General features: G+C 52.8%; 2 protein-coding genes across 2 annotated transcripts; both read right to left on the bottom strand.

Annotated features, from left to right (window-relative positions):
* Positions 1–9509: 9509 nt before the first annotated feature.
* laeA-2 (Secondary metabolism regulator laeA) lies at positions 9510–11030 on the bottom strand (the record flags this gene model as incomplete). The annotated part of the gene is made up of 4 exons (XM_036646326.1): positions 9510–9981; positions 10033–10243; positions 10353–10382; positions 10595–11030. The coding sequence occupies 4 exons, from the start codon at positions 11028–11030 to the stop codon at positions 9510–9512; spliced, it is 1149 nt and encodes a 382-aa protein (XP_036488728.1).
* A 626-nt stretch (positions 11031–11656) lies between these two features.
* CGCS363_v014478 (uncharacterized protein) lies at positions 11657–12664 on the bottom strand (the record flags this gene model as incomplete). Its single annotated transcript, XM_036646327.1, has 1 exon — positions 11657–12664. One exon carries the CDS (start codon positions 12662–12664, stop codon positions 11657–11659), a length of 1008 nt encoding a protein of 335 aa, XP_036488723.1.
* Between the last annotated feature and the right edge of the window lie 2059 nt (positions 12665–14723).

Below are 14723 nucleotides of genomic sequence, written 5' to 3' on the forward strand. Positions count from 1 at the left end.
AAAAGCTTCAACGATGGCGAGTGGGCATCGCCGTAGGTGCTGCATAGAACTGATGGAAACAATCAGCATGTTCCAGTCACGAGAGGCAGAAGCGAGGTCCAGAACGCGGCTAGAGAGCCTATTCTTGGGGGTGAGGTTGGGGGTTTGGCTCGCTTGCCTGCGGTGGCCTGGGGCGGTGGACAAGGCCATTCGTGCATTGCATTGCATATTTCTCGTGTTGTGCCCGCTGCCAGCCGCCGACACCATATGGCGTCTTATGGCACGGTAAGCAACCTGCGTTGGTTGGTCGCGTTGGCGACATGGTCCCCTTTTTTCGATTGTCTGTCTCATTGTTCGCTGTTTTTGCAGTGTCTTTGCCTAGGCTTAGCATATACGCGCTACATGGATCCATGTGTGTGTGGATGTACGCAGCAGAAAAAAGTGTGGGAAGAATTTTCGGGAAGACTTCGATAAGGAGACAAGCGAGTCAGGAGAGGGGTCCACCACACACGGACACAGCACACGGCTCAGGATGGGATGGGACGGGATGGGATCATGGTGATGGGATGGGATGGGATGGGTTGGGATGAGGAGGGATGATGGAACGGGTCACGGACTGAGCGTGATTGTGGGCTCTTCTTCTTCTGCTGCTAGGACTCGGTAGAAAGTGACGGACAGCGCATCGTTTTTGACGTCACGGCATTAGCCCGGCTCGAACGGTTTGTGCACTAATAAAGTGGCAGATGTGCCGGCCGCCCTCCCCCTCACAGGCTTAGGCTTGCTTGCTTGCTTGCTTGGTGCCGACTACAGACTGCAGAGACTGCAGAGCCGAAGTGGCAAACAAACGGACGGACAGGACGGACGTTGGATTTGCAACGGTGCAGGTAAGTACTCTAGGTAAACTCAACGCGGAGCGGGCAGAGTCTCAGTTGATTCGGGCAATCTGCTTGTCCTGTTTTTGCCTGTTTTTGCGTGTTTCGTCGGCGCAGAACGCTCAATTGAGCTACAGAGTTGCACTGCAACCTTCCTTTTTTCCCGTCCAATGCCACGCATCAGGCCCAGGTCGGATCATCATCAACCAACATCTCTTATCTTTCAACGCCCGTCCTCTTCCATACATCCATCAATCAGCCTTCTTCTGCTGCTCTGCTCATTTTACCGTCAGCCACGTCCATCATCCAAATCTGCAACACGAAGGCGCTTCGCTTCCAGGGAACCGAACATGGAGCATCCCGCGCTAGCAATCAAGACAGACAGGCAGCCGGCCAGCGCTACACTAGGTACTTCGTAGTAAGTTTCTAGTGCATGTCAACCAGTGCACAGAGGCCGCAGCGGCTAGTGCACAGAGGAAATCAAACGGCGGGCGGTGTCCAGTGCTTGTCAAGTGTTCCTCGCTCGTCTGATGTTCGTATTCGTCCGAACAGCTGGCGGAACTGCGCAAGTGCTGTCCTTGCAAGCTGAAACTCAAAAAACTGGCCAAAGGAGGCTGGTCTCGGTTCGTTTGAACTCAAGCCTCATTTCTGCTCAAACGCACCAGTCAGTAGCCAGCTCTTTTGTTCTCAAATCTAACAGACACACATATGTACTATGTAGTGTACAGCAACATGAATCGACATGTCTTCAACCTCATCCCGTATGGAAGTTCACTTGTAATAACTCCCGTAGTGGAGATTCAGGAGTTCCTGTTAGCAGGGCCCGTCTTGCTTTCGCGATGAATTCGCCAAGGCATGCCGAAGCTTGTTTAGTCACCCCCTATCATGGGTTTGCATGACGCGGCTATGAGAGAAAATACGGTGCCCTGGTGGAGCGACTTTGTGCATACACAGACACACACAGCCACCGACTGGTGTTCCTGCAGTGCCAACATGCCAAACACACAGGCACAGGCCAAACAGGCCAGCAGCGGTTTGCATGCATAGGCACATGTGCATAGCTATCTCCCGGTAACAAGCCACCCCGAGCCCCGAGAAGAAAGCACAACGTTCGAGCAGCACTCATATTTCTTTTCTTATTCCCACCGTTCGTATCCTGCTCTGTGCTCTGTGCTTCAGCCTGCCCTCAGCCCTGAACAGTGCAGGCTCCTTCACCGATTATCGATCCAACTCCCGTCTAATCGGTCTAGAAGAATATCGCCGTATCGGCATGTCCGCTGCCCACTAATCAGCCCGGAGGTGCTGGCCAACACCCATGGGGGATGCCTCCTTCATTGGCCAACCTTCGGTGAACTATTGACTTCCGGCCTACCCGAAGCGGAAAGGCATTAGGGCGCAGAGTGAACCAAAATGCGGCCCTGTTGATTCACAGCCCGTACTGGCGGTACGCGGTACGCTATACTAGTAGCTGAGGTAGCACACTAGGCAACTGGAAAAGAAGGCTGAGAAATCCCATCGGTTGGGTGCCGTCCGCGCTGCCCGTAGGTGCCGTCCTGCCCGTGGGATGTCATGTCTCTGGTAACGAAGCCCGAAAATCTCGTCATTTTTTGCCCGAGACCGAAGCAGTGGTATTCTGCCGTAGCTCCAACCTAAGATCCGTTGGCCCCCCCTGTGGTGATCGTTGCTATATTTATCTCTAGTATTGGGTGACGCTCAACAAGGAACCGTCGTTGCCATTTGGATCGTCGCCCATTGGTGCGCTCCCGAGATCCCCCTCTGCCAACTTTTTTATCCTTCCAGTCGTTCCGCGGGCGTGATGCGATACGGAGGCTTCAGGTTGTGCGTGTGGCTCAGTGACTGTGCCTTCATCTCCAGACAATCCCCATCTTCAATCTCGGTGTGGCGCGCTTTACGAGGCACTGAGAGCGGAGCAGACAGGCCGCCGGGAGGGGGGAAAACTGGATTTGCTCCAAAAGTCCAAACAACCTCCCCATGTCTCCGTGGTGGGCATTGACATGGTGCCACTCCGGGTGATGCTGGCCCTGGGAGCCTGGGAGGAGAAGCTGGAGCTTGAGCTGGGAACTGGGACTGGAGCTGCTGGGAGCTGAAGTCGGGACACGGCGGCGGTTTCTTGCCCATGTTCCCGTTCCGCAGCGAAACCTCACATCTTTCCCAGGAAGACGGATCCCGATCAATCTGATACCGCCAACCCGTGCGGATGCGTTAGGCGAAGTAGCAGAAGCAAATTGATGTGGTAAATAAAATGGCCTCGAGTGCCCAGAGTTTCTGCCCCTATTTCTCCTATCCAGTTGTCTCTATCACAGTTTGTGGCTTTGTGCAGGACTTGGATGGAGAGATGCCGCGGCATAACTGTGCGGGAGATTTGGCAGTCTCCACGACGATGCACAGATGATGGGGTTTCCCATCCGCGGTCGGACATTTTGGCGACCGTTTATTGTCAATATTGTCAACGAGTGTTGCAATATTGGCCGCATCTCGTTATGTTCCGCACTTTAAACTGCATGTATATTCCTTCTGGAATTTTCTTCATTTCCCTAACCTTTTTTCAGGGTCGAGTCAAACCCGGTCCTCTGGGACCGCCACTAACTGCGCCGAACCTAGGTACATAGTAAACCAAAGCCAACCGCGGCCGTCAAGGTAATACCCATCACAGACGAGAAAGTCTCCAGAATGTCAAAGTGTCGTCGCCGCGACTCGCCAAGCCTTGCCTGCCGTCCGATGCGTCGGTCCAGTCTGTTTGCTGAACCTGTTCTTAACGGACGAGATATTGCATTCCGAACTAACCCAAAAGCCCAGACGGTGCACATGTTTCTCGGGCCTTTTTCAACGTCCTTCCACATTTAACGGCATGTTCCCCCTCTATCACAGCATTGATAAAAGCCACTTGGTCATTTTGAGAGATGCTGCCTGGAAGATAACACGCAAAAATTCCCCAGCCACCGCGCAACCACCACCACCACCACCACACACCCCCAGCCGAGTTCTCCGCAATGTTCGCAATGGACCCGATGGAGATACCTCCACTTATCGCAGACACCTGGGACAAAGGAGGCGGGCTGGATCGAACGAAGCGTGGGTCCTTACTCAGCAGAGACAACGGAGTCAGGACTCAACTCACTCTCGCTCTCTCTGGAGACTGGAGACTGGCAGGGCACACACAGACAAAGCAACTGAATCGGCGGGCCTTTATCCCCGACGGGACGAGTCACGGCAGAGCCCAGCCCACGTCCCCCGTCCCCTTCTCTCTTTTTTTTTTTTTTCGCAACGAAGCGAAGTGGGGGTCTTCCCTTCATCAATTGGCCTTCCGCGGGCGGGCGGCGCGCGGACGGACACGCGGGTTTGGCTTGATGGCTTGGCCCTTTCATGGTGGCGGCCAAGCCCAACTCATGGCCCGGCGCCGTCTCAAAGTACCGCGCAAAGTGATTGATGTGTGTGAGTGGGCGCGTACCGTTCGATTTTTCTTCTTATCCGCAGCTCCAACCCCTATCCATATCCCCATCCCCATCCCCATCCCATCAATCCTGCTCAAACCCATCCTAATTATCCCCGTTTCGTGTCAAAAAACGACCCGGACGGCGGACCGCGCAAGCATCTGCGGCTTAGCGGGCGTCATCGGCCGGTTGCTGATTTGTTTGCTGCGTAACGGGATCCAATGGGCGGTTTTCTTCGATAGTGATGATTGATTGTTTCGTCACCTGCACTGTGATGACCGTACGGTGAGGGCGGGAGTCTCAGGTGAAGATGTTACCTTTGTATCTGGGCCGCGACCCGACCGACCGGGGTCTTTGCACCTCGATTGCTGTTCTTGGCAGGCACCACATCCTTTTCGGGATGTCTCGTCGTTATCTTTTTGGACGTTGTTATTTCCCTTCTTTTCCGCAATGGGCGAACGACGAACGACTAACGATGAGATGTCGTCTTATTGCTTACGGGCAATTTCAATAATCCTTCGACTCCTTCCCGCGCGGCTCAAATTCCTGAGGCGTGTTTCGTTCCCGCCGACGGAGCTGCGCCACTAAACCCTGCAGAGGATTCGGTGAAGGCAGCCAATAGAGACCCGCGATGCATCACCTCAAAGTAGTTACTCGTAAGCATGAGCAAGCGGCGCTGACTAGGCGGCTCACTATTGAATATGGGCTCACGCCTGCGTAAGCATCTTGCGTGTATGAGTGATTTCTTGGGGTATCTGAGTCGGTGTTCCTAAATGACACAGCTGAAAAGGGATGGCGGAGAAAAACGTTGCGAAATTCTGCATGCAATCAGGGGAAGGCGGCAGAAACAAAACTGGATTCATGCGGTTTCCGAACAGCCTCGCAACGCCCCTCATGATCTCGTGGAGGACAAAGGAAAATTCCCAGCACCGCTGTTTAGCTGTGAGACAGCTCCGTAGCGTCGATCAACGGGAACAAGCTCACGATCGCTGGTATGGAGGCTGGCTGAAAACGTCTAGCTTCAGGTACTAGTCCCACACAACTCAACGACACTTCAAGCAGACAACATATCTTAGCCCTGACTGATGGATAGATGACTGTTGCAACAGACATGCCGCGATTTTGCGATTGGAATAGTTTCATTTGAAAATGCCGTGATTGCAGTGCTATTTGTAGGATTGTGTCTCGGTTGAGAGTCAACTCAAAACCTAGCTTGGTCAGCTCTCATCAACTCAGTCATATAAACGAGGACAGGCTAGTGAAATAGGATTCCAGCTCGTTCGACTCTGCCACAAAGCCAAGATGAGCTGAAAAGCACCACGTGTCGTGCGCTAAAGGATTTTAGGAAAAAGAAAGTCAGGTTCCTATGGTGCGTTCTGACGATCGACATGAATCATATTGTAGCTCGAAAGCCATACCAACAGCAAGTGTACGCCTGGTGTATATGGTATTGTGAACATCAATTACTTTGCATAAGTGAAGGCAACCTCTGTCAAGTATGTTTAATGTCTCTGCTAATATCTCCATCATATTGAACGAGGGTTGATAACAGACTTTTTCAACATATTTTAGGTAACATAACTATCTAGGTATGTCGAATACTCAACCAGAAGCTCTCGTTGCCTTTTTGGCTTTCTCTACTACCAATGGCTAATTGTGGTATCAATTCTCTGATGTTGATTAAAAAGACGTTGCGTAACAGGCCTGAGACATGCCCAAGGCACTTTGTAGTTCGGCAGAAATGGAACTATGATCGCTAGTGAATCTAGAGAGTGGTGTTCAGAGTGAAGGCTAGTCAGCTTCACTGCGCTTATTGCATAGATTGTTCTTGAGTCCACACAGCCTAGAGTAGCCGCTTGAGCTCTGCGAGTGGGCTCTGCGAGTGGGCTCTGCGAATCCCCCGATGCAGATGTTACGGGAGCGAAATTCCACCGTAAGCTATATGCTCACTCAAGTGCCACAGCCTCCGATGTCTGTAATTGATTGAGCATGAGTACAGATCATGAAAAACGTACTGATCACAAATGAATTACGTACGGAGTTGATATCCGTTTATCTCCTATGAACAAGAGCCATGCTATCTCGCAGACAGCCTCTTTCATACACTGAGTCTCCATTCACGTTGTGTTCCTTATTCATATCATGTGTTTGAATTTGCACTTGAATCTTTGACAAAAATTGTGATCTAACATCCCCAATGACACCGCCTCTCAGTGAGAGCGGCGGAACTCGAAGGTCCAATGAGCGAGCTCAACGCATACTCACGGAGCTGTCTATTGACCTGCTGTATGATCACGAGCGTTGAACTTTCTTGTCTCGGAGATTTCGTACGACTTCATACCTTGAAGGTAACAAGCCGCACTCATCGCTGGGCCTAAAAGCTGTTCGTGGGAAACGCTAGAGCTGACACCAACTGGTTCTGCTTGGGAACGAAATCTCTACGGTGGAGAAAACTCTTCTTTGGCATCTGACGCGCAAACGACTGGGTTTCTCCGAGGTGAATGGAAATAGAAAGATATTAATGGCTATTACACTGTCTGTCGTGGGTAGTCATTTCTGAAAAGCCTCTGACTTTGAGTTTTGAATAAGGTAAAGTTGCATTTCAGAACTGTCCCGTTGTACATGTAGCATGCCAGTGGAATAAGTACATCTTCTCGATGCTTTATCTAACCCATAATTTCATTGCCTCACAAACGCTATCGTTGTAAGTATGGCCTTGATCATAGTACTAGCCTTCAGCGATAGTGAATGATTATCAACGTAAACACACAGGAGATTCTTCCCGAGTTCACCCAAAATGCCTACACTATCTGTCAAAAATGCACCCGGCTTATATGAGTCTTCTGACAATAAGGAAACGTGACACAAAAAAATACAAATACACCAAATGAAATGCCGTCTTACATCCTCCAATCTTTGCTACATTGATATAAGTCCACCTAGGGTTTGATGAATAATTACCACCAAGCCGCAACGGTAAGGCTTGCGAAGCCTGCGGGTGCCATCGGCGGGCACACACAAGTCTTCTTAGCCGTCCTTGATATTTCTGTCGAACCTGCCGTTGCGAGGCTACGTAAAGAGTGATGCTTGATAACTGAGAACTACGAGGCGCAACGATCGAGGACCGATGCTCTCGGAATGTGCTAATAGGCAGAGGTTCTGAGCGTTCCTCATCATCCTACCCGATTTCATGTCAACAAGCTGAGACTTGATTACTATTACAGAACCTCAAAAGAGGACTTGGAATCGTCCCTCTTTCCCCTGCAGCATGACTTTTGGCTATCCTATTACCTTGCTATTTGTGGCACTTCGCCGAAGGTAGCACAAGCATGTTACCTACATAACAGGGACATGTATATTCCAACGAGCTTTCATTCATGGTGTTGCAAATGTCATCACTCTTCCACCCACGCGCTTGGAAACTCCCAACCCGAGACCACCCGCAGAATCTTGGAGCAGCCCATCGTCACGCCCCTCAGATTTGGAGCAAACACAATTTCGTTGAAGCCTCCACCGCTATATCTACAGCTGGACACATCCACGTCCATAATTTACTCAGACCAATCAACCCTCGACGTCCTACAAGGTCGAGTTTGTGCGATTTGGAGGTATTCTGTAATTGAACCTCTCAAACTCCAGATATGCGTGGAACAATGCCCCGAGACTCGAAGGTCTCCTGCTGCCCTTTGAATTTCTGCTCGCTTGTCTCATGTAGTTAGTGGTGCCCTCGAAACGTCGCGACATACCTGACCTCAGACGCAGGGTTCAGTGCTTGAGGAGAAGACAAACCTCCAGCGGTAACTCAACGTTGTCAAAGAGACCTGCATCTGGTGGCTTTAGAAACGAATCACCTGTTGTAATATGATGTGTGTTCACGGATCATCGACGCAAATCCCTAATGGTTCCCGCAACTACAGCCTAGAAGAGTAAATCACACCACTATCCCATAAGTCCAACTACCACTAATCTTCTCCAAGATTCTGAACGCAAACATACTTCCATCAAAGTTACACAAATCTTGTTGGGCTTCAACCCAGACACCAATGACCAGCCCCATCCCCGCGCAGAATTTTCACACGATGGGGGGTCCCGGTCCCCCTTCCTACCAGCGCTAGTTATCCCACTCCACCTCCGTTCGTCCCCATCACCACTTCCGCTTCTGCGGAAAAACAACCTGGCCGGTTGGCCCAATGGCAAGGCGTCTGACTACGATTCATCGTGCAATCAGGAGATTCTGGGTTCGACCCCCAGGCTGGTCAAATCTTTTGCCCCATTCTTCTCTTTTGCTGTGTTTGGGCGATTGCACGATTGTATGTTAGGACTAGCGCGCGGTGATGCGTTCGGCCTAAAATAGCCATGCGATGAACGATCGGGTCCGGTTGAAAACCTTAATCGTCTGAATAAGGGGGCTTGCATCCCGAGGCACCGAGGTTTAGGGGGTGTGGGATGACATGGGACGAATCGGAGGTAGGGCCGAGGCGTGAGCTTTCGATGATGACATGTTGTGCTACGGTGGTCGCTAGCTAATAGGCGGTCAGAAGCTGCCATCACGAGGGCGAGGTCCATGTGTCCATATTAGGAGCCGCACCGAGCTAGCGTAGAGCAACAGTCATGATCATTAGAAGACCAACATTGGAGAACATGATCAACCGAGTAGGTTGGGTGTGGCATTCTCCTATGAACCCCATCCTCCTCATACGAGCCCTGCCAGGCATCGTCCATCCGGTACGAGAGGACTTCTGCGTCGGCAAGACGTACTGGAAAGTTAAGCACTTGAAGTAGCTCGGACCGAGCCATGCAGACGTGATAAGCCGCCATAGTCCTCATAATCTCATGACCTCTGCTGGGAAAAGAAAATATCAAAAAACTCCACCATCGCCCCGCTGCGATTTGAATCCAAGGAATGCAAAAGCCGAAGCTGCCGCCCGCCGCCCGCCGTTCCGCTGAGACATCCCTCCTTGGCCGATGCAGTGCCCTTTGTGATGATGATATTGCCAGCCCGCCAGCTGGACCCCTGATGCAATGCCCCTGATACACCCGTGTGCAAAGCAAGTACAGAATGGGAGAGGAAGCGTCCAATCCCGGGAAAAAGATGATAGAAAGCCCCAGTACGCGACTCTGCGTCACCCTCGCGGGCACGCCATGTCCCATCACCAAAAACGTCGTCCTTTTGTACCATCTTTCATCCCCTCATCGTCCGTTAGACTCAGGCTCGTCTCGGTGCGTTCAGCGGCTTTCGTCCGTATACAGTTCGGTGGTTGAGGTAAGCGTGGAATCCCTTGTTGGCAACGTGTGGCCTCACGTTCATGAGGAAAATTTCGATCTGCACCTCCGTCCACTGTAGAGCTCTGAAAGGCCGTGTCGCCAGACCTTTCAGGCCGTCCTCGATTGTCCTCCGCATTAAACCGCCAGCCTCACGTAATTCAGGCTTAGCGGCCCAGTCGCCGATCGGACACTTTCGTCTGTCCTCGTGGACGCTTTCGAAGCCCGACAATCGCATTTCGTCGGCGGCGTATCGGATACCGTGCATTTCCGATCCCAATGCTCTCATTCCCGCCTCCAAGTAATTAGTGAAAACACGGAAGCCGTAGCCATCACCCTCGGGTGTTGTGCCGTCGTCGCAGAGGGGGGAGAACTCGAGTTCTTGAATCTCGAACCAGCCACCGGGCTTGAGGTGTCTGAATGGCATTCAGCATGTTGTACAGTCATATTGATTTGCCATGACTCACCGGTAGGCTCGATTCATGAGCTCCATGCGATCTCGCACTGAGTGAAGTGTGTGACGGAGGTGAATAAAGTCGTAAAACTCTTCGTCCAGTGCCCATCCGTTCTCGTGCTCAAAGTCATCCACCATGAAATGAACGTTGGGAGGCACCTCCGAGGGCTGAATAGGTGACAGGTCGATACCGAGGAACGTTGAGTCAGGAAACCACTCCGCGACTGTGCCAAGCTTTGTCAGTATGCTTCAACATGATGGCGCATCACATATCCAGCAGCAGCTGCGTGCGTGATGAACAAGGCCTGCGCAGAAGAGCCGAACAATGCTCACCTTCAAGAACCCAATGACCAGGACCGGTACCTGCAATCCATACGGTCAGTCAACAACCCCAAATCGAGGCTGATTGCGACGGTGCTGATCCACTGCCGGCATCACAACGATGCTTCCCGCCGTTTGGAACTAGCCATGGCAAATCTCATGGTACGTCCCAAGCGAGGAAGTTCAGCAAATGCCAGCAGCGGTAGCACGTCCAACCCCGACACCTCCTCACTTATTTGATATCGCAGACATACCAAGGTCAAGCACTTCGCCACCTCTTGCTAATACGTCGTCCACAGGTGACAGATACCATCTGTCACAAAGAAGGTTGCTGATGAGATGCTTCATGAAGTCGCGGTCCTGTTCGACCAAATCGTTGGGAAAGGCGTATTTTCCAGCGCGGTATGCATGGTATCGCAGTCTATGTTCATACATGTGTTCTAGCACGCTCTCGGACAAGCTCTCGGTTTCGCGCCCCTCGTCATTGTGAGATCCGACGGTGATGGCAGTATCGGTTGAGCTGGGTGGTGACATGGCTGCAGGGGCATAGTCTTCCGGCGAAGGAGGACCGTCGACTTTGCGCCTCTTTCCGGGATTTTGGTGATCTAAGGGGTCGCTAAAGACTGAGGTGAGATGCGTTGTAAGATGTTCAGGTGATACTTGGTGGAATGAGTTCGGAGGCGAGTTCATCGTGAGCTAATAGTTACAGGCAAAGTTGAGGCGTGACCGGCGAACACATGTGAGTGTATTACCAGATGGGGATTCAAAGCCGGGGGGAGTCGAGCTTCGGAGTCGGGGATGAGCAAGTATGTCGGCGATATTCAAAGTTGGGCGCAAAGGGTGTTGTGATGCGCAAGGGCAATGCGAGGCGATTTCAAGTCTTGGCTCCCCAACGTTCGGAGGGGGCGTCGAGGGGGGTAGAGAGAGCGAAAAAATCAAATCAGGGACCCCTCCACCAAGACCAAAATGCCGGCGATGACGTCCCTGATTGGCAATCGCGCTTCTGATCCCAACCGTCAGAAAATAAAAGTCCCGAAGCGGCACGGGAAGCGGGCGAGCCGCTTGTGGGTAAGAGACAGGCTGAATAAGGAAAAAGTTGGACGAAAACGTCGATCTGGAGGGGTGGGAAGGGGAGGCGAGAACGAATGACGGAGGGCGCAGAACAAAGTGTGTCCGCCGTGTGTCTTGGAGATTTGGAGAAGACGGGAGGGAGAATGAAGAGAAAAAAAAAATAAACTGGAGCGGGCGACAAGGAGGGACCCGAGACAACGGCGAGGGTTTATTTGGTGGAGGATGTCTGGGCAGTGCAGAGTGCTTTAATCGGGATGGGCAGAGAGTCGCGACCGCGAGCGGCCAAAAGAAGCCTCGAAGAAGCGGATCAGAGTTCGATTCAACTTCCTTTGGGGGATCTCTGGCATGCGTCGTGACGGGGGGCTAGCCCATGTTATGAAGGATGAAAGGGTTGTGGTTGTGTCTGATGGTGGTGTCTGGACGCCGTCGCCGCCGCCGCTTGGTGGCTGTGAAGGCACACCACCACCACGAAAGACTAAGGATATCAAGAAGAACAAGGGTTGGGGAAGGGATGTGTAGAGCAAAGTTGAAGAACGTCGCAGAGGATACGTACCGGCTGGATAATTGGGGACCACCGGGGACCTGGCCACGGCGAGGAATGGTAGTAGGCAAGGTAGGCACACTGGCAAGTCGTCCGAGTCTGATCCAAGTTTGACTGTCTGGTATCGAGGAGAAGAGAGTGAGGTGAGGTTGCTTGTGTAACGCTGCCGGCGTCTGTCAAGTATGGCGTAATTGTGGACGACCGATTGTCTGTCAAGTGCAGCGGAACCAGATTCCGACGTAGTAGAGCTTCGTCTTCGTCTTCGTCTCCAGCTCCTGGAAGGTGAAGATACTAGAAAAGATGTTGCTGACAAAAGGATGAAGCTCAGGTTGTAGCGTGAGAGAAACCGTCCTGTTCGGCGGGTGACCTGTGCGGGGAGAAGACGCTTTGCTCTCAAAGAGTTGTCTCTATCTCTCGGCGACGGTGTCGCAAGGTGGTGATTCCGACGGTCGTTGGTGACAGGGGACCGAAGCGGCAACGCGCGCAAGCGACGCAGAGCTGGGGCGCAGCACGCTGAGGGAGGGAACTTTGGCTGAGCCCGCGGGGCAGGCAGGGCAGTGACGTTCGTTTTGCGACGACGATGATGAGGACGTTGATCAACGACGACGACGACAACGACAACGACAACAACAAGCACGGCGGCAGCGGCGACGATAAGTGAAGAGGGTTGTAGCAAGGGGAAGGGAGACGGGCAGCAGAATGTGAAAGGCATGGATGGAGATGGAGATGGATGGGATGTGGATGGATGAATGAATGGCAAGGTCATGGTGCCTTATGCCCCCCGAGTCCCTGTCCTGCACGGGTCGCTGTGGCCCTCTCTAGCGTGGACGAGAACCTAAGAACTTAAGAAGCACCTCCTCAGTCAGTAGGTAGACCGTAGGCAAGTAAGGTAGTCAAGGTACATGACTGCCCATGGGCTAGGTAGCGCGGATACATGGCGCCAGCCCGGTCCAAGAGAGCACCTACAGATGGATGGGAGCCAGCCAGCGCTCGAGGCTTAATGAGGCGTCTCGCATATCTTTCTGCCCATATCACACTTTTCGATAGATGGGACAGACCAGTTATCAGGCAAGAGTACGGATATGTGGACGGATACATGCATCACAACTGATAGTGCCGCTGTCTTTCCACGAGCAAAATGGCGAGAGGGCTTTGTGTCTGCTGCTGGTGATCTGGAAGAGGAAGTCAGATGGTGGGTTGTTTCCACTGTGGAGATGGCCCTTCGTCCTAGAACATTTCTATGCGCAGGCAGATCATCACGGAGGCAAGTCCGCGATGTGATGGGAGGGTATTGGTGCAGAGACGTGAGAAGGGCTCCTGGACTGTGTTCGCTGGCTGAGCTCACTGGCTCATCATGGTGCCTATGGGCCTGCTGCCCCTGGATCCAGATCCAGCGCAGACCGTACCGCAGTATGTACCAGAGTACACTACTACGCAGTACACGGGAAAGAAACGGCAAGCAAGACAGGGCGAAGGCACTGCAAGTACGGATACCTCCTAGGTATGCTAGTCGCTGACCGTCCAGCGTCAGTGGGGTGGCTGCGCACATCAGTGGTGCGGGCAGCGGGAGAGGGCAAGGGCGTCGGCGTCGGAGGGGAGGGGGAGGAATCCTTCGCCCGCTCTGCCGGGTCAAACCTGACGACGTGGGTTGGTGGGGACCCGGGAGAGAGGAACGAAGGCGTCGATGCCGCCTCATCATTGGGTAGACCCAGGGGCCGTGTGCTCTGCTTTGCGCCAGAGGTGGCACACGGCACAAACGTACCTCGTCCTGCCTGCGTCCAAGTATCCGTACTTTGGGAGCCAGAGGAAGGGGTGTGTGCGGTTAGTGAGTGTGAATGAAGGAGAAGGGAAAGCCCTGTTCGTCTGGCTCTCAGTCACGGCTGTGTCATCTGTTCGTATCGTCGATTTTCTGCCCCGAAGGCGGAGAAGGAGATGGCAAAAAGCAGGAATGAAGCCGGGAGAGATATGAGGCGGGCGGGGGAGAGGAGACGACAAGCACACTCAAGCAAGCAAGCAGGCGACGGGAGTTGAGGAGTCAAGAGAGACTCAAAGGAGGGGTTGGAGGGGGAAGGTGGGATACTGCAGAGTTGCAGCTGGAGTGGAGAGTGCCGGTTTAGCTATGTACCTATGCAGTAGGTAAGGCCAGAATCATATGCCTTCCTCTTACCTTGCGGATGGATACCTTGGCCGTGGTACTGTGCAGTAAGGTACGGAGGATGGCCGCAGGAAAGCAAGCCCTAGGTTGGTACTGAGGTAGGAAGTGAAGTGAAGCAATGGACAACGACGGGATGTCTTGCAAAGAAGCATCCTTGGCCTCAAGTCCATTGTTGCCCGAAATGCGATGCGATGCGATGCGGTCTGAGAGGGCTGGACGCCGATGAGCTGGCAGACATGGCTTGCCTTAGGGCTGCGACCATGGGCCATGGCAGGGCGAGTCAGGAGCTGTCAAGACCCTGGATGAGACAAGCGACTGTAAGTGCAGGATAAGTAAGTGCGCTAAGGCGTGGCGAACCGCGAAAGACAGACAGACAGACGTCGTTTCTGTGTTGCGCAGGTGGCTTCAAGAAGGATGCTGGTGGAGATGTTTGGTTTGCGTTGACGTCTTGAGGTGCTGGGTATGTGAAGAGATTGCGACGAGCCAAGAAGAAGAGTGCGTAATCAACAGAGACTGGAGCCTCAGTCTGTCAGTCAATCAGTCAGGAGCCCGCTTCTGCAGCGACTATCATATGCGCGCATATCACCTTGAAGGGGGGCAAAATGATGGGCTGTAT

Source organism: Colletotrichum siamense (genome assembly GCF_013390195.1).
Source record: "Colletotrichum siamense strain Cg363 chromosome Unknown KSG_Cg363_contig10, whole genome shotgun sequence".
Classification (NCBI taxonomy): Eukaryota; Fungi; Ascomycota; class Sordariomycetes; order Glomerellales; family Glomerellaceae; genus Colletotrichum; species Colletotrichum siamense.